The 18,849-nt window shown below is 40.6% G+C and overlaps 2 protein-coding genes across 3 annotated transcripts in view; one reads left to right on the forward strand and one right to left on the reverse strand.

Moving 5' to 3' along the window:
• The first annotated feature begins 2,926 nt into the window (after positions 1–2,926).
• prdm9 (PR domain containing 9) lies at positions 2,927–9,389 on the forward strand. Of its 2 annotated transcripts, none has more exons than XM_081393313.1 (6): positions 2,927–3,287; positions 3,787–3,900; positions 4,049–4,320; positions 4,421–4,488; positions 4,573–4,763; positions 6,224–9,389. In XM_081393313.1, exons 1-6 carry the CDS (start codon positions 3,272–3,274, stop codon positions 8,149–8,151), a joined length of 2,589 nt encoding a protein of 862 aa, XP_081249439.1. In that variant the 5' UTR covers positions 2,927–3,271; the 3' UTR covers positions 8,152–9,389. The 2 variants fall into 2 exon arrangements, with proteins under 2 accessions (XP_081249439.1, XP_081249440.1); XM_081393314.1 differs by having other exon boundaries at positions 2,927–3,184.
• Positions 9,390–11,042: 1,653 nt separating this feature from the next.
• ppp1r9bb (protein phosphatase 1, regulatory subunit 9Bb) overlaps positions 11,043–18,849 on the reverse strand; it is a 35,629-nt gene continuing 27,822 nt past the window's right edge. The window contains exons 6-10 of the mRNA XM_081393235.1: positions 18,358–18,507; positions 13,388–13,441; positions 12,618–12,847; positions 11,774–11,870; positions 11,043–11,636 (exon numbers count right to left, since the gene is read on the reverse strand). Of these exons, the coding sequence (XP_081249361.1) occupies positions 11,583–11,636; positions 11,774–11,870; positions 12,618–12,847; positions 13,388–13,441; positions 18,358–18,507 (585 nt within the window). The 3' untranslated portion in view covers positions 11,043–11,582. The remainder of the gene's footprint in view (positions 11,637–11,773; positions 11,871–12,617; positions 12,848–13,387; positions 13,442–18,357; positions 18,508–18,849) is intronic.

Here is an 18,849-nt window from a genome sequence, read left to right on the forward strand (position 1 = left end):
TTTTCCGCTTTTTCCCCCAACTTGCTGCGGCCCCCCTGGCGCCCCCTGGCGGCCCCCCAGGGGGCCGCGGCCCCCACTTTGAAAACCCCTGATCTAATCAAAGCCTTTGGGCCATATTCCAAAATGGCAGCAAACTAAAAATCATGAAGTAGCTGTCAGGTCACCAAAATCTCTCAATGAGAAATTGGCTAACTCCATTTTTATAGACTATACATTGTTATTATATTTAAACTCATTTTTGAAGTGACATTATCGTAATTGTAGTCCCTATTTCAATAGGGTGCAGATTTTCAGCCGCATTTGCGCCTTTTAAGAGCACACTTAAGGTGTCTGGCCCTCTTTAAAAGCACTACTGGCAGCGGTGGGATTCAATCCCACGCCCCGAAGAGACTGGAGCCTTAATCCAGCGCCTTAGAACCCTCGGCCACGCTACCCTGAAGGGGCACTTTTCGTGGGCCATTTTTGGCCTTTTTTTTAAGAAATATAGAAAACGGTGGTGAGTTTGGCCAAGGAAAGCAAAAGCGACTGAGTTTGGAAGAGACCGGGAGCAAGCAGTGTCACTTCTCAAGTCTTTTCGCTTAGGCATAGCAGCCACAAGTGCCTTCTAAAAGGCACTTTTTGGCAGCGGTGGGATTCGAACCTACGCCCCCGAAGAGACTGGAGCCTTAATCCAGTGCCTTAGACCGCTCGGCCACGCTACCTTGTGGAAGCATCTTCTGTGGGCCATTTTCGCCAATTTTTTCTTTAAATGTCTCACTTCTCCACAGCCAAATCTACGTGCCTTGAAGGAGCTCCTCGACAGGTAGAAAGGCCTCCTAAATACAGGGGGCAGGCAGTTACACTCCTGGAGGCCCCCCTCCCTGCAGATTGCAATTCCATCTCTAATCAAACACAACTGAATTACCTAATCAATGCCTTTGGGCCATATTCCAAAATGGCAGCCAACCAGTTCACCAAAAACTCTCAATGAGTCAAATTGTCTAACTCCATTATTATAGACTATACATTGTTATTAAACTCATTTTTGAAGTGACATTATCGTAATTGTAGTCCCTATTTCAAGAGGGTGCAGATTTTCAGCCGCATTTGCGCCTTTTAAGAGCACACTTAAGGTGTCTGGCCCTCTTTAAAATCACTGCTGACAGAGGTGGGATTCGAACCCACGCCTCCGAAGAGACTGGAGCCTAAATCCAACGCCTTAGACCCCTCGGCCACGCTACCCTGAAATGGCACCTTTCATGGGCTATTTTCTGGCCATTTTTTTAAGAAATAGAGAAAACGGTGGCGCACGGACCTTCATCGTCAGGCTCTGAAGCCCGCCGAGTTCGGCCAAGGAAAGCAAAAGCGGCTGAGTTTGGAAAGGACCGGGAGCAAGCAGTGTCACTTCTCCAGTCTTTTCGCTTAGGCATAGCAGCCACAAGTGCCTTCTAAAATTAAAGAAAAAAAAAAGTAACAGGAATGAACACTTGGTAACAGGAATGAACATTGCGTAACAGGATTGAGTGTCCATATGTGTGTGCATGTGTGTCTATGAGAGAGAGTGTACATGACTGTGTGTGCATAGTATTTCTGTTTTGAAGTGATGTACTATGTGCTAGTAGTACTTCACAGCGAAGGAGGTAGAAAGAGAAAGAAGGAGAGAGAGCAGAAGAGAGAGGGAGGGAGAAAGAGGGAAGCTAAGACAAAAAAGAGAGAATAGAGAGGTTTTTGTGTGTCTTGCTCCTTCCCGTGCAGCATGCCATAGGTGGGTGTGCACCTGCATAGTATGGGTTTTCTCCATCTTCTACAAAATATAAGAAAGACAAAGACAAAATGTTTAAGTCACTTCGGTGGACTGGCTTCCTGGAAGTACAGTGTTCACATTGTAAAACTAATGGTAATGTCTACAATATAAGTAATTGCAACCTTAAAACTCAATTCAGGTGAATAGTATAATATCAACTAATATTTACAGTATTAAATCAACAAAACAGAGGACTCTACTCACTGATGTTACTTTAACTCACTCCTGTTATTTTTCATATAAGTAGCATGATTGAAAGTAACAGGATTGAGTTTTTAAGCAAAAAGTTATCAAATACATGGCATATGGCCACATAGCATTTTTGCTAATAGCATAAGGACACTGAGCAAATTCTAGTGACTTACCAAAAGTTAATATTTTTAAAATAAACAAATAAAATCTAAGGAATAATTTAGGTAACAGGACAGTATGTTGAGATTAACCTTCTCAGTCATAGTTACAATTTCATCAAATATACAGAAATTAAAATGAGAGGACTTATTGTCTTCCTATTGCCTTCAGAAGATCCAGACGATGCAACGTCCTGTTGTGTCTTGTGGAATATTCCAAGTTTTTCAGAGGGTAGCGTAGGATGTGTTACAGTAACAGGACTGAGAGAAAACCCGGGGACATGACTAAAAGGTATATTTTATCTAAAATATTAGGTTAAATATTTTTTTTCCCATGAAAAAAAAAAGACATTTCAAAAGCATAGATTGGATATAAAGTCACACAACAATGCAAAAAAAAAGATTTCTGAAGGATTTTAATCATTATATTTCATGGTAAAGTTTAGAGATAGAGTGGGGACATGCAGAAAATGCTATTTTATAGTGTTCTATGTTTTTAATTATACATTTTAAATTTGTAGTTAGCTTAATGTGCAGGACATTTTGCTTAATAATAAAATGTATTTTAGAGTTAATTTTCATGCATTTTTATACTGTCCTGAGGACAGAAATGTCACCCTTTCGGTGGAATGGCGCATATAGGCTAGTATGTCACCTTTGATATACTGGCTGGGTAAAAGTGTATGAAATTGGCACTTTCGGTATTCCAATCAAGCTGCTTTCTATTTGTAGCCTAATCGTGTGATGATATGGTCGTACTTGACCTGAAGTGAACTGGATTGTAGGCTACTACACACACAACCACGAGCAAATCAGCTCTAGCGTTTTGAGCAGCACTGAGCGGAGTTATCTATTTTTTTTATATTGCGAACATTATATAAACAAAGAAGAAAACGGAGCGCAGTTCTCTCTTTGCCCTCCACAAGCACCCATAGACTGCACGCACCGTGATGGCGTCACAGACAGACGCCGACGTATTACAACTTCCTGTTTTGTGAAGCGCTGAGTTGGTCTCTTGTTCGCTAACGTTATCCAGCTAGTAAGCTTGAAGGTACAACAGGATTGTATAACCCGAGTGTCCGAGTGTGCGTATGGTGTCAAGGAGTAAAAAGTGCAACTTACTGCGTTTAGAGAAACAATGTCGGACAGTCCGGGTGGGTGTTGTTGTATACTTAAGTGAAGTAGTTAGCTAACTATACATTTACCATGCTAGCTGTAGACTGCTCGAATCGACATATAAACATAAAAATGTATCTCTCTTTTTAATTTCTCTGAAGAGTTTAGATTAATCTACATGTCTGGTTCAAACTATGAATGATTAATGCGTTTCAGGAATGTATGCCAGTATTAAACGCCTGTTTAAACATTTAAAACAAGGTCACCAGATTGTGTCACGACAGCCTTTACTTAAAGAATGTAACGTTATGTTCAATTTTGCCATGTCAGTAATTCTTAAGTTTTTCTGCTGTTGTTTTATTAAAACTTGGCATCTTACTTTAGTTTTTTTTTTTTTCTTAAGTGAGTTATGGTCTAACAAAAAAATATAACAACATAACCATAATGCCTTCAAGGGAAGGCATTTTTGCTCAGTAATGTTTCCACTGTAACATACATGTTATAATAAAATACTGTTTTTCAACTGGTTCCTGACAGATTTGCCACCAAGTGATGAGCAGAATTTAGAGATACAAGGCTCTGTTACTAATTATTCTTCTGTTGTGATGATGGTGGAACAGGAGGATAGCATGTTTAATGACCAACATTTCTGTAAGTAAATAAAATCGAAACTTAAATTGGCAGATGTTTTTCAAAACATAATTATTATTTTTTTTTTAAAGTCTTCTCTTTTATGTGTACCTTTTACTCTCTCTGTCTCCAATGCCCTCTCCTTCTTGTACTCCTCGGTTTTTGGCAGACTGTGAGATGTGTCATCAGCACTTCATAGACCAATGTGAGGTTCATGGGCCACCATTATTTACATGTGACTCACCAACACCTATGGGCATTCCTCAGAGAGCTCTGCTAACACTGCCACAAGGCTTAGTTATAGGTCGATCTAGCATCTCTAATGCAGGACTTGGGGTTTTTAACCAAGGCCAGACTGTGCCATTGGGGATGCATTTTGGACCTTTGGATGGAGAGGTGACCTGTGAGGAAAAAGCATTGGATAGTGCCTACTCATGGGTAGTGAGTGTCAACCTTAATGTTTTGTTAATTGTTAGAGTTTCAATTTTAATTTCAATATAAGTATTGGGCTAAACATACAGTAATGCCTTTTTCTCTCCAGATTTACAGTGGCAATAATCAATATAGTTACATAGATGCAGAGAGGGACACTCACTCTAACTGGATGAAGTAAGTACTTCTATGCTCTTTTGTTTTGTATGGTAGTTTATGCATTTATTTTGTAGTTGTCTCAATCTTGTGTCTTCACTTTAGGTTTGTGGTGTGTTCCATGAGTGAGACGGAACAGAATCTTGTTGCATTCCAGCAAAATGGACGTATTCTGTTCCGTTGTTGTCGCCCTATTAGCCCTGGGCAGGAATTTAGAGTTTGGTATGCTGAGGAATATGCTCAAGGACTTGGCACCCTCTGGGATAAGATCTGGAATAAGAAATGCATTTCTCTAGGTAACTACATCTCCTGTGTGGAAACTTTGTGCCGTATTGTCAACTAGCAGGTTTTTTGGTAACACTTTAGAATACTGTTCAATCATTAATGAATAGCTAGGAACACAGGAACAAATGAGTAACACTCTATTAACATTCTAGTGACTACTATTAACTAACAAGAAACTCCGATTAACAAATTAGTAAGTAATAGCGCTCAGTTGAATGTGGTAGTTCATTATTATCTAATTAGTAACTACTATTTTTCATACCTCCCAGAGAACTACGATCTACAGGTTCATAATAAACATGAATAATGCATAATTTATAAGTTAATGGTAACCTACTAGTTATGACTCAAGTGTTACTACACCCAAAGGAACTAATAATAATTTGGATCAGTATTCTAAAGTGAAAAGCTTGATAACTACCTAATAAATGACTAAAGTCATTGTAAGCTTTTGAGATTTTTGTAAGATTTTGAATAGTAATTCCTTCCGATGGGTTTGGTAACACTTTAGTAATTATTGTGTTCCCATGATCTTCACTTTACTGATACTGATCCAAATAATTAGTAGTTCCTTTAGCAGGATGTAGTAACATCCAAGTCATTATTATACAAAGCCTTACAAAAAATCTCAAAAGCTTACAATCCAACCGTCTCCATTGACTTTGCATTGCGAGAAGCTGCCTCCTTGTCATTTCTGACTTGTAACAAAAAACAAAACAATGTCTAAAGGCTGCTATGTGACAAGGTGTACAGCAAACAAGCTAAAAAAAAACAGAAATAAGTTTTTATAAGCTGTCAACCCCAAAAAACAAGCGTTTAAGGACACAAAAGTGGATTCAGGCTGGAACGAATGGGTAAATTGTGGGATCCTGACACTCAGTATGCACTAAAAAAATACACTACGTGTGCAGTAAACATTTTGTCACTGGTAAGTCAAATATCCAAATGTCAGTTGTACCCAGTATATATTATATTTCTGTAAACTAAGCTATCCTGTTGCCGATCACGTTCCCCTCTAGTGGACGTAGTTCTCAGAGTAATAAAACACCTTGCGCTCTGTTTCATTTGCCTGTATCCACTTTTGTGTACTTAAACGCTTGTTTTATATATGTTTTATAAACGCGGATTATTAAAAACGTATTTCTGTTTTTAAATGCGCTCTGTCTCTATATATTTCATCAGTTCATGGATTCCCTGGGAATCCAACCCATGACCTTGTCGTTGCTAGGGTCATGCTCTGCTGTTTTTGAGCTGTTCTTTAGGAAACACTGCTTTACCATGTAACAGCATATTTGAAGTTAACCTTTGTAATTGTGCCATAAACATTTCAGTTATTTAGCTAATATAAGTCTTTAGGGCTTCCTACTACTCTGTAGAAATACAAAGTGACTAAATACAGTGACTGTAATGCATTTGGTGTTGATATCTGTCATGGCCTTTGGCTTTCCAGTAATTTGATTTCTTTTTTCAGGTACAACTGAAGAACAGGCGACTCAGGTCTGTCTATGTCCTCATTGCCATTACTCCTTTCCAACTATTTTTTATCTGCGTGTTCATGTGAAGCGCTCACATCCCGATCAGTATGCACACTTCACGCAGACACAGCCGCTTGAGTCCGAAGACCACTCAACAGTTATAGACATAGACCAGTGCCTTCTGGCCCCTGATGCAGCTCCTCCAACCCATATGCAGCCAATGACAGAAAGCTGTCAGGGTCAAATTTCAACCCTAAATGGACAACCCATTCATCACTCAGAAAAGTCAGACTGCACTGATTTGTCCAAAACATGCAGTAATGTTTTGAGTGACCAGGCAAATTGTGCTACTGAGATCTCGGATGAAATAAATAAATGTGGTGAGTGTGGCCGGAACTTTTTGAGATCTTGTCATCTGAAGAGACACCAGCGCACTATTCACTCTAAAGAGAAGCCTTATTGCTGCAGCCATTGTAAGAAGTGTTTTAGTCAGGCAACAGGTCTGAAAAGACACCAACAAACCCACCAGGGGGAGGAAAAGAAAGAGAAAGATGCTGACAGACCTTCTGACATATATCCTTGCACTAAGTGCTCCTTTTCTTTTGTGGCCAAATTCAATTTAAATCAACATCTCAAACGGCATCACCATGGAGAGTACCTCAGATTAGTTGAGAGTGGCTCGCTCACAGCAGGGACTGAGGGTGATACAGAGATGAATTCTGACAAGCATGACCCAACCTATGAACCTCCTACTCGAGTGAAGAGGTCTGCAAAGAACCCTCTGAGAGGCAGTAGTCGCCCTAAAAAAGTGTCTGTTGGCAGACCACGGGGCCGACCACCTAAAAACAAGCAAGTAGCGGAGGTTGAAGTGCAGAAGAGTTTACCTATCTGCACTGAGTGTGAACAAAGGTTCTCTGATTTGGAGACATTGAAAACTCACCAATGTGCTGGACAAGATAATAATGAGATAGGAGAACCACAGGAAGCGCCAGCTTCCCAGCATGTCTGCGGTGAATGCCTGAGAGCTTTCAGTAATTTTGACACTCTCAAAGACCATGAGTGCATTCAGCAGGGAGACGGATCTTACTGTTGCTCCCACTGCAACCTTTACTTCAACCGGATGTGTAACCTTCGTCGCCATGAGCGCACAATCCACTCCAAGGAGAAGCCCTACTGTTGCACGTTGTGCCTCAAGTCCTTCACCCAGTCTTCTGGCTTGAAGCGCCACCAGCAGAGCCATTCACGCCGCAAAGCCCACCGCCAGAGCTCGGCCCTGGTTAATGCCACCATCTTTCCCTGCACATACTGCCCCTTCTCCTTCACTGATGAGCGCTATCTTTACAAACACATCCGCCGTCACCACCCAGAAATGAGCGTAAAATATCTGAGTTTCCAAGAAGGGGGCGTTTTGTCAGTTGAAAAGCCTCACAGCTGCAGCCAGTGCTGCAAGAGCTTTAGCACAATCAAGGGCTTCAAGAATCACAGCTGTTTCAAGCAGGGGGAAAAGGTGTATCTGTGCACAGATTGCGGAAAGGCCTTCAGCTGGTTTAATAGCCTCAAGCAACACCAGCGCATCCACACAGGAGAAAAACCTTACACATGTCAGCAGTGCGGAAAGAGTTTTGTCCACTCTGGACAACTGAATGTGCATCTCCGCACACACACAGGTGAAAAACCTTTCTTGTGTTCACAGTGTGGCGAAAGCTTCAGGCAATCGGGAGATTTGAGGAGGCATGAACAGAAGCATTCAGGCGTTCGGCCATGCCAGTGCCCCGATTGTGGAAAAAGCTTTAGTAGGCCACAAAGTCTCAAAGCTCACCAACAGCTTCATAACGGCACCAAACTTTTCCCCTGCACTCAGTGTGGAAAAAGCTTTACTCGTAGATACCATCTCACCCGGCATCATCAGAAAATGCATTCCTAACTAAAATAGTAACAATAAGACACTGATGAATTTATAGATGTCATGAAAAGTTTGTTGTTCCTGCTTTAAGAACATATTTAGTTATTTTAAGACAAAATTATGTAGCCAATGAAAAGATACCGTTCTTGTAAAAATGTTCTTGCCATTTTTGAGTATGACATAAGTGGGCACACTATTGCTAGGTGTAGTTGGTCCCCGGAGTTATTGAATCAAATGTGCAAAAGTCAAAACTATATTTTATTAATGACAAAATGTGTAATTGTTGAACAATATGTTCCTGTGATCATAGTAAAAAAAAAAAAAAAAAAAAGTTACATTTATGTGTTGCAATATGTTTTCTTTTAGTCAAGAACCTTGGAAGATGGGAAAATGAGGGTTTTTGTTATTCCAATTATATTCATAGACAGAAGAAAATATGACATTTTTAAGATGTCATGTCACTCCAAACAACAGAAAAGATCATCTGTTGTGCTTCTGTTAATGTTTGGCTTTTAGCTTATTTTAGGTGCATGCAGAGTATAGTTTATTTCCATAGGGGGTATCAAATAAAAACCTTGCACAGATAACTGCATTTCACCATGCTTTACTGTGATTATGATTTTTTTCATCAGTCTAGTTTGCCTCTATTACGTTTTATTTTAGTTTAGCTTTGGTTACAAATGGGCCTCCTAAAAGAGAAATAGTGTGATGCTCAAGTGTACGCTGTGACTGGTTGCCATCATGTGTTTTAGCCATACTTGTATCCTGTATAAAATACAATGTGTTTATTGTCTATATTAAACTCAACATTGTCATGATATGTGCAAACAAAGTAAAAAAACAAACCTTCCACCTCTGACCCCAAGAAAAAAAAGTTACCTTAACCACACTAAAGAGCTGGTTTAGAATGATCATGAAAAAATTATGAAATCATTGAAAAAAAAAAAAAAAAAAAAAATTACATGGTGCCTACAAGTACAAAATTCCAAAACATGGGTCTACTGTTTTCTGACAAATGCTTTTACAAATACCATAATAATCACTAAACTGTTTGTTTACAGGACTGAGTGTCAAGCTTGATACATACCATATGTGTCATTGCTCAAAAATCTAAAAAATTATATATATATTTTAGGGGTTAGAAACTATTTCAGATAGCTTGAAGATGTTCCTGAGTTCTTGACATGCACATTGTTGCTATGCAAATGTCCTGCCTCCTTGGAAACAATTTAACCCTCAAATGCATTAATAAAATCAAATAATTGTACCAACTTTTTTCTTTCTCCATCTCCCCATGAGCATAAAATTTTAGAAACAAAGAGTTCTCTAATGCAGAGTATGTTTTAAAAATATGAAATTAAGCTGTATTTTCTCAATATGTACCACAGAGGCATTCATATCAAGCACTAAAAGCCTGAGCAAAGAAAATTACATTTACAATGTTAATGTAAGATGTTTGGGTTGAAGAGAAGCCTGGTATCAGGCATTTGAGGGGCTGAGTTTTTTTTATTATTATTATTAACGACTACACATTTAGAATGATCTGACATCTTTGTCAACACAAAAAATAAGTTGTATCAATTCGCTCCCTCTAGAGGTTAGGAATGCACATGGTCACATTTGAACTGCAAAGCAGTCTCTCATCATATACATCCAAGCTTATATAATCGTAGTTGCTCTCTTGACAGATTTAGTTAGTTGAAAAGTTCAGGACTACCATTATGTCCATGCAATTAAGTTATTTTGAGCATATAAAGTGCATATTTTACCACTTAAATAAAACAAAGCAACCTTGGTTACAAATCCACAGTTGACTGTTTATTTCATAAAAGCACATTAACAAACCACATGAGTGTTTTTCATACAAGCATTGCACTGAAAAAAAAAAAAAAAAGTTGTTTACATGCCTCATCGATTTAATTTAGTCCCGGTGTAAAGACTAATGGTGACACTAAATCTACAATCACAATCATTTATAGTTTGTGGTTCCTTCATACATTTCACATGATTACGTTAACAAAATGACTTGCTTCCTATAGGATGTGAAATTCACTGTCGTATCTAGAGCATCTTTCTCCAACAGCTAGTCTAGCTGTGCTCTGTATTAGGTTAAATTATATTGAACAATTCATGAGGCAGGTTCGCTCCAGGCAGTAGTATGTAGATGGTGGCCTATTTTTATTTTATTTTTTATATATCCAGATTTCATGAAACTATTGTGGCCTCTACAGGTCAATCTCTTTCAACTGCATTTAAATGTAAATCACATTCATAAAAAAAGAACAAAGAAAAAACTATACACATGTGGAGGCCAGTCCCATAATCATACACGTGTCTGGTATAGCTGAATAAAAGAACAGTTCCACTGATAAAAAGTAAGTAGCAAACACCTTTTTTTATTATTTTTTTTGCCTCTGTAAAGGTTTAAGGGGAGGTCTAAATGAACACTGGAGAGTGACAACACTGGAGTAATACTGAGGAAAAAGGCAGCAGTTGGTTTTTAAGGTTCAAGTCACCAAAACCTTGCACAAAGAGGTATAGTGTGAACTGATATAGGTAGAATAGAGGCAATTGGAGTGAGAGAAACCCCTTGAAATCTGGCTATATATATATATATATATATATATATATATATATATATATATATATATATAATAAGGCTAAGCTAAGTATGTTGTTTTTAATGACCACAAAATATTAGCTGAAATACATCCTTGACTGGTTCTTTAAGAGACCATTTATCATTTTGAGTCTTTCCTATGTTCCTCAGGTTCCGTCCATTCATGAATGATGTGCTTCCCATTTTATACTAATATATACTTTTAAAGAATCTAGACAAATCATACTTGTTTTATCGCATATAACAGTGCCTCCTAAGGACAGTCCTAATAAAGACATCAGGATAAAAGGGGAAAAAAGAGTAATGAGACTTTTAAGGTACAGCAGCAAATGGCAGGTCATTACTGGAGTTTCAGAAACAGATGTCTTCAAACACGAGACGTTGTTTTCACCGCTTCTGGTCCAATCAGTGCCTCTGTTCCATTAGTTTCAGGACTGAAACTGGAAAAATATTCCACTGTAGTGTTTTGTTAATCCGTTCTGCCACATTTATGTTGTTAACATAACTTATAAAGACAACAGAGTTTATTGTGTACATTAGATTATTACAGGAACAACTTTGGCAAAACTATCGATGACAGCCAAATCAGTATCAGAGTTAAATATAAGGAAAATACAAAGGGTTTTTAAAGAGCAAACACTGCAGGGTAAAACATTTATTCACAATACTAAGAATGAATAAAGAAAAATCTCTGAAACCATAAACGCCTGAAATAAAGGTATGAAGGAATGAAACTTACTGACAATAATTAAATGGACAAAAGTACAGATTCTCTATTTCCCCAGTTCCAGTACATTTACATTGAAGTAGTTATTTAAACAATGAATAACTTTTACGATGGATCCAGTGACTTCAACTCCTCGACCTGTGAGCCAAGATCTATTACCTGTATGAAGAGATTTTTCATATGACTGCTTGATTTGAATTGTCTAAATAGCCATATTTATAAACTGTATCACTGATGTATTAGTTAGCAAAAGGATTTGATCATTACTAAATTTTATAGGAATGTGATCACTCTACCTTGTCTTGAAGTTGATCTGTTTCCTCCTTATGTGAAGCTTCAGTCTCCTCTAGAGTTTTCTGCTGAGCTGTTTTCTTCTTCAGTAACTCAATCTCCCTGTATGAAAAAATGGAAGGAAAAAGACATTGATTAGATTCCTGAAGTTTAATTTAAAAAAAACAAAAACAAACAAACAGTTAGTTAATCTCTTGGGTGTATATAATTATCTTGGGCTGATTACTAAGAGAAAAAACTTATTTAAAACACATTTGCCAAGAAATAAGTCCTTAGAAACGTTGTATTGTTGTATTCATATTGGTTTTATATAGTTTATAGCATTTTAAAGCATATAGTTTATAGCAAGGTTGTAATTTTTATTTAATAATGAAAAGTAAAGATTTTCTTGCATCTTAGATGTGAACATTTTTGGTAAAAGATTTTTTTCTTTAACAAATAGGATTTTTTTTAAGAAAAAGATTATAACAAACTTTTGCTTCTGTTCGTTCATTTTTTGTTACCGTAGAAGATGTGTAACCAACTCATTTCATTTTGAATAAATGAATTGATCCAAATAAAAAAGAGTGTCACATCATGGACCCTCTTACTGTTTATACAAATTGTAAAGGTTTGTTGTGTGTTTAGTATATGTCTTCTAGAATGCTGCTATGTAATGCTTACTAAATGGATATTTAAATGTATGTATTAACCTTGTACATAAAATGAACACATTACAATCTACAAATAGCAGGTGAATATGTGAACTTACTTTATATTAAACTTTAAAGAAAAACTCAGGGTTAAAACTAAACCGGACCTTTATTATGACTGTGGATGTGTGTTTTCTGTATCTGTGTTTTCTCTCACTTTTGCTGATACTCTTTTATAAGGCGTTTGGCCTTGCTGTATTTGCGCTCTAGAGCCTGGTATTGAGCCTGTGTTTCTTTCAGGTGCTCATCCACAGCCTGGCATAGACTCTGCGCCTCCATCCAATATCCCTCCAGCTTCTCCATGCGCTCCCGATTCTCCTGCATATTATGTTCCATCTGGGCTTTTTCAGCACGCCAGCGCTGCTTCTCCTGCTCTGCATGATTCAGCTTAACACATAAATGCAAACAGATGATTACTTTCTTAGACTTATCATGCAAATAGTAACATAGATCAAAACTTTACAAATGTGGAAAACCAGAACTCTTTGTCAGAGGAAAAACGTCCATATATGTTCTTTTGAAAAATGTAAAGGCATAATAATGGAAATTCTGCCATCATTTACTCACCCTCATAGCATTATACTGTAGATCTTAATGCTTTTACTTTTATAGAACTTACTTACTTTTTAAATACTTTTGTAGAACACAAACCGAGAAGTTTACCAAGAAAGTAAGCCGTAATACACTGATGATCTTCCCTTCCACCAAGCTCTAAAGTCTCATTAAAACGTGTATATTCGCACATTCAAACTTGGTGTCTCAAGCCGTGTTGTATCAGGTTTGATGTCAACAATGCGTATGCAGGTTTGGAAAGACAAGTAAATGATGACAGTTTTTATTTTCAGGTGAACTTTCTCTTCATCCTAAGAAAACACAGAATTTGAATAGACATATGATGATCAGTTAGCATGAAAAGGGTTATCATACCTTCCTCTTGAGCTGTTGGATTTCAGCCTGAGTCACAGCATGTTTGATCTGCAGCTGTGCCAAAGTAGTAAACAGATTAAAGAACGTAACTTAACCTGCTATTTTGCAATGACAAAACTGGCAGTTTAATGGAAAACTATTTTACCGTTTAGTTTTTTCAAATTGCTTACACACAATTTCTGAAACTATGGCTCAATTTCTTGAAAATCTAGACACAAAACCATAAAAAACGCATCTCTTGCAAAAGCAAACACATCATTCAAAACTATTTTAACTCTTCCAAAAAAATAGTTGAGGGTGAGAAAAATGTAAAACACTACTATCTCGTGTCTTTTGCTTGTTTATTGTGCAGTGGAGTGTACAGGAGTATGTCACACGTACATGTATGTGCACAAATACACTGTATGTATGCACAATTGATGAATGTTACAGTTATTGAACTGAACTGAACTGAACCAACACTGAAGTGACTTGAGCTGAATATTGAGATTATTGGCTTGTTGGCCATGCTGTTTCTCAGGCGATTTTGAATTTGTTACTATTGTGAAGTGGCAGTGAAACAATCTATATTGTAGCTTGTATGTACATTCATATATTTACACTATAAGCAGAAATTCAAGGGGGTAAAAATAATTTCTTTTGATTTCTATGTGATCAATTTATGTATAAGTGTTTTCACACGATCATTGGGTGTAGGCCATCAATAAATGAGTGAGGCATTTAGAGAACTGTGTTTAGAGTTTTGCAAAAAGTTTGTTTTTCAATTTCAAACTGAGTGTAAAGCGTATAATGTGCTTGCAGTTTTGCAGACTTGGTTTGAGTGAATAGTTTCACTGAGTGGGCCTCAAGCTAAAAGTTCCACTTTTAGTGTGTAAGCAATTTGAAAAAAACTGTAACACACTGATTAGTCTAAATGGTCTAATCATACAGAGTAGTACAGTAATTTACCAATTAATACAGGATAATATTCTGTTACATTTCAGTTCAGCCCTACATAATTATGGCATTTAATTAAAAATAATTGCTTTACAAACTTATTGTAACGTAAATGTTCTGTTTAGGTTTAGTTTTCATCGCATCGCTGGATCCGGAGAGAAGCCGCGCCGTCTGAAAAAGCCTTTCAGCGGGACGAGTCGACACTCTGAAGCCGCTGGCCGCGCCGCCTTCAGTCGCCTTCCTGCTGCGCTATCCGGCGTTATATCCTTTCTCTGCAACTGTGTTTTGTGTATGTGTGTGTGCTCGCCGCCGCGACAACACACACTCTCATTGCACTAAAAGAGCCGGGCGTCTTTTTCAAGACGCCCTTTTTCCTGAGGATCACGCAGCTCTCGCGCTCGCTGACGGCGACTGCCCTCACTGCGAGCTAGTTACTGCCTATGGTGACTCTTAGGACTCACCTGGCATCCTTCTCTGAGACTGCTCCTCCGCCCCCCCCAACCCGCAAAGCTCGCCGGTTCGCCCGCTTGCCTTGCCTGCTTGGGGGATGATACCTGCTCTCCCTCTGTTCGAGCCGCGCAAACCGCGTCATCCGTCTTTTTTAAAGCTGAGAAATCATTCGATTTTTTAGATTCGCTTTCGAGGGCCAGGCATATCAGTACACAGTCCTGCCATTCTGCTTATCCCTAGCACCCCGTACATTTACGATGTGCATGGATGCAGCGCTCGCACCCCTCAGACTGCGGGGCATGCGAGTACTGAACTATTTGGACGATTGGCTGATTCTAGCTCAATCTCGCTCAGAGCTCACAGAGCACACGACCATTTTACTCGATCACCTCGAGAATTTGGGTCTCAGAGTCAATTGGGCGAAGAGCTCTCTGTCCCCCAGTCAGATGATATCTTTCCTGGGCACAGAGCTGGACTCGCTGTCCATGATAGTACGGCTATCACCACAGCGCACGGTAGACATTCAGCGTGCAGCGGGCTCTTTCCGCTGCGGCGCATCTGTCCCGCTCAAGAAATTTCAGAAGATGCTAGGTCTCATGGCCTCAGCATCATCAGTGCTTCAGCTGGGCTTGCTCCGCATGCGCCCACTGCAGTTCTGGCTGAAAGTGCGAGTGCCACGCCGAGCTAGGACCTCTGGTCTGCTTCGTCTCAAGGTCAATCAGAAGTGCATCGCAGCTCTGAAACCTTGGAAGGCAAACGACTGGTACCAATCAGGTGTAAGCCTGGGGACTTCCTCGAGGGTGAGGCTGGTGTCTACGGACGCATCCACCTCGGGATGGGGAGCGCTGCTCGAGGGCAGACCGTTCTTCGGCCAATGGTCAGAACGGGAGAAGCTTCTGCGCATAAACTGCCTCGAAATGTTGGCAGTAGACAACGCGCTGACGCGTTTCTGTCCCCAAATAAAAGGACACCACGTCCTGGTCCGCTCGGACAACATGTCTGTGGTGTCCTACATAAATCGCCAGGGCGGCCTCAGGTCCCGGAACCTGCACAGGCTAGCAGAACGCCTCCTGGTATGGGCTCAGCGCAACCTGCGCTCGCTGAAAGCAGCGCACGTGCCAGGGCTCCTAAACATAGGACCAGACAGACTGTCAAGGAACAATGTTCTGGCAGGCAAATGGTCTCTACACCCACAGACAGTCCAACTGCTGTGGAAGAAATTCGGCAGAGCGGAAGTAGACCTGTTTGCGTCTCAAGAAAACGCTCACTGTCTGGAATTTTTCTCCAAGAGCAGGGACGCGCTAGCTCATGTATGGCCCCGCTCTATGCTTTTCCCCCCGTCTCTCTCCTGCCTCAGGTGATAGAGCGGATCAGGGAAGAAGGATGCTCAGTACTGCTCGTAGCACCGTTCTGGAAAAACCAACCTTGGTTCCCAGTTATGATGCAGCTAGCGAGCACTGCACCGTGGCCAGTGCCAGTGAGGAGAGACCTCCTCTCCCAGGCCCACGGCTCGATTTGGCATCCTCACCCAGAATTGTGGTCCCTTCATGTTTGGGCCATCAACGGGTACATGCTGAATTCCCAAAAGGAGTGTTACACGATCACGCAGGCTAGAGCTCCGTCTACGAGACGTCTCTACTCCTCGAAATGGTCAGTGTTCTCGGGCTGGTGCGCAGCCCGTGGCGTATCACCCACAGACTGTGGGGTGTCGGAAGTGCTCTCCTTCCTACAAGAGCTGCTGGATAAGGGCAGGACCCCTTCCACACTCAAAGTCTATGTGGCGGCTATAGCAGCGTTCTCGAGAACAACGCTTGGTCAGTCAATAGGAAGGAACGATTTAGTCATCCGCTTCCTTCGAGGGGCTAAGCGACTGAATCCTCCCAGACCTCCCTCAGTCCCCGTATGGGACCTTTCTACGGTGCTGGAAGCCATGAAAGGTGGCCCATTCGAGCCTTTACAGACGATTGATCTGAAACACCTGTCTTTCCAGACTGTGTTTCTGCTGGCTCTCGCTTCAGTGAAGCGCATAGGGGACTTACACGCGCTCTCAGTGAGTGCGACGTGCATGGAGTTTGGGCCTAATGACTCAAGAGTTATACTCAAACCTAAGCACGGTTATGTTCCAAAATCCCTCAACACACCGTTTAGGCCGCAGGTCATTTCCCTGTCAGCCCTACCGGTCCCTGATGAGGAAGGAGACGCGAGCCTCCTCTGCCCAGTCAGGGCATTAAGAACTTATGTGTCTCGCTTGTCTGTTTTCAGACAGACAGAGCAGCTCTTTGTTTCGTTCAACGGGCGTTCTAAGGGACTAGCCGCGTCGAAATAGAGCCTATCCAGATGGATAGTTGACGCTATTGCGCTAGCGTACGCTTCCAAGGGCATGCAATGCCCGTTGGGTGTCAGAGCACACTCCACGAGAAGCATGGCTTCATCGTGGGCCTGGTCAAGTGGGATTGCCTTGCAAGATATATGTATGGCGGCAGGATGGGCCTCCCCGTCTACATTTATAAGGTTTTACAACCTAGAGGTTCCCGCCCTGCAGGCCAGGCTGCTGTCGGTCTAGATAACCAGTATTGTCTGTCCTGATGCTATCAGCTCAGAATGTTGCGTCTACTGAGCACAGCTCAATGATCGACAGTGTAAAAAAAAAACACTGGCTTTGCCCCTCCCTCTTCCCGGACTCCCTGTGAGTTCCCTGGGTGATTGTGCACTATATGAACCCCGGGCTTTCGCCCTTGGGTCTTTGGTGTCAGATCCCAGCACGCACGGCGTCTTGCATTGGGTCCCCTAGCGTAAGATATCTTACGCAGTAGGAGAGACCTCTCGTAAGAGAACGTACTCGGTTACTAACGTAACCTCGGTTCTCTCTAGCAGAGGGAACGAGTACTGCGTATCTTGCCGTGCATGCACACGCTCTGGTTGCTTCGATGATGAAAAAACAGATATTAGCTGCCTGCGAGCTGTATTTATAGGCCTAGGCCACGGCCCAATGAGGGCGCTTCGCGCCCGCTGCGTCACATCCCGCCCTCATTGGGTCTGACGTCACGCCAGGCCTCGCTCGATAGGCTGCTGCAGTTGCCGCAGAGCAACCAATAGGCGCGCGAGCTGTCTCGCCTATGTCTGTATGCTGCCGCAACGCGTTTTGCATTATTAAAAAATTAAGGATAATTTTTGGCTTCAATATCTCGCGGAAAAAGGATTTTCCCCTGGCGTAAGATATCTTACGAAGTACTCGTTCCCTCTACTAGAGAGAACCGAGGTTATGTTAGTAACCGAGTACGTTTCCTTTTTTTAGTTTTCGGTCTCGTTTCTGTTTATGTGGTTGTGTTGCTCCCTGTTGTCTCCTGTTCCTCTATTATTGGATTAAAGACTATTCTTTGTTTGTGTCTCTTCGAAAATCTCCTCCGTCTCTTGATGTCATCCGTCTTTTTTAAAGCTGAGAAATCATTCATTTTTACTTGCAAGTATAATTAAATGTGGATACTTTTTAACTTTAACACAAGTACATTTTTCATTAGATACTGGTTAATACAATTTCTCTGTATGGTTTAAACCCTTGATGTCCAGCTCAATTTGTGTCTTACTTCTTTATATTTGTGAGCAAGCTTCTCAGGGTCAACTTCCAATGGTGACAGCATGTCCTCATTTTCGGCCAAGTCAAACACCTCTATGGCACTAGGGTATGTGGGGCTCATCTCGTCTTCTTCATCTTCATCAGTGCCATAATCACCTGGCTAGAAGGGAAGGACAAGGGAACAGCCTTTTGTCACAAGTTATAAACTTTTTTTTTTAAATGTTCTGATAAACAAAAGAAAGACAAAGACTTTCAAGTCTGCTAACTAAACGTGATAAAACACTCTTCCTTTCTTCACAGATATGGTGTTGTGGCAGCTGAAGTTCAATACAATACCAGAACAATTTGATTGTATGCAAATTTAAGAACTACATGGCATATATGTATCGCCAAAACTGACAATGAATGTGGATGAAACTTTTACGAAATCATTCCATGTAGATACAGTACACTTTGCAGTTTTCCATGTTGGATTATAACTCATTAGATGTTTCAATGCTGT

Source organism: Scardinius erythrophthalmus (genome assembly GCF_964197995.2).
Source record: "Scardinius erythrophthalmus genome assembly, chromosome: 18".
Lineage (NCBI taxonomy): Eukaryota > Metazoa > Chordata > Actinopteri > Cypriniformes > Leuciscidae > Scardinius > Scardinius erythrophthalmus.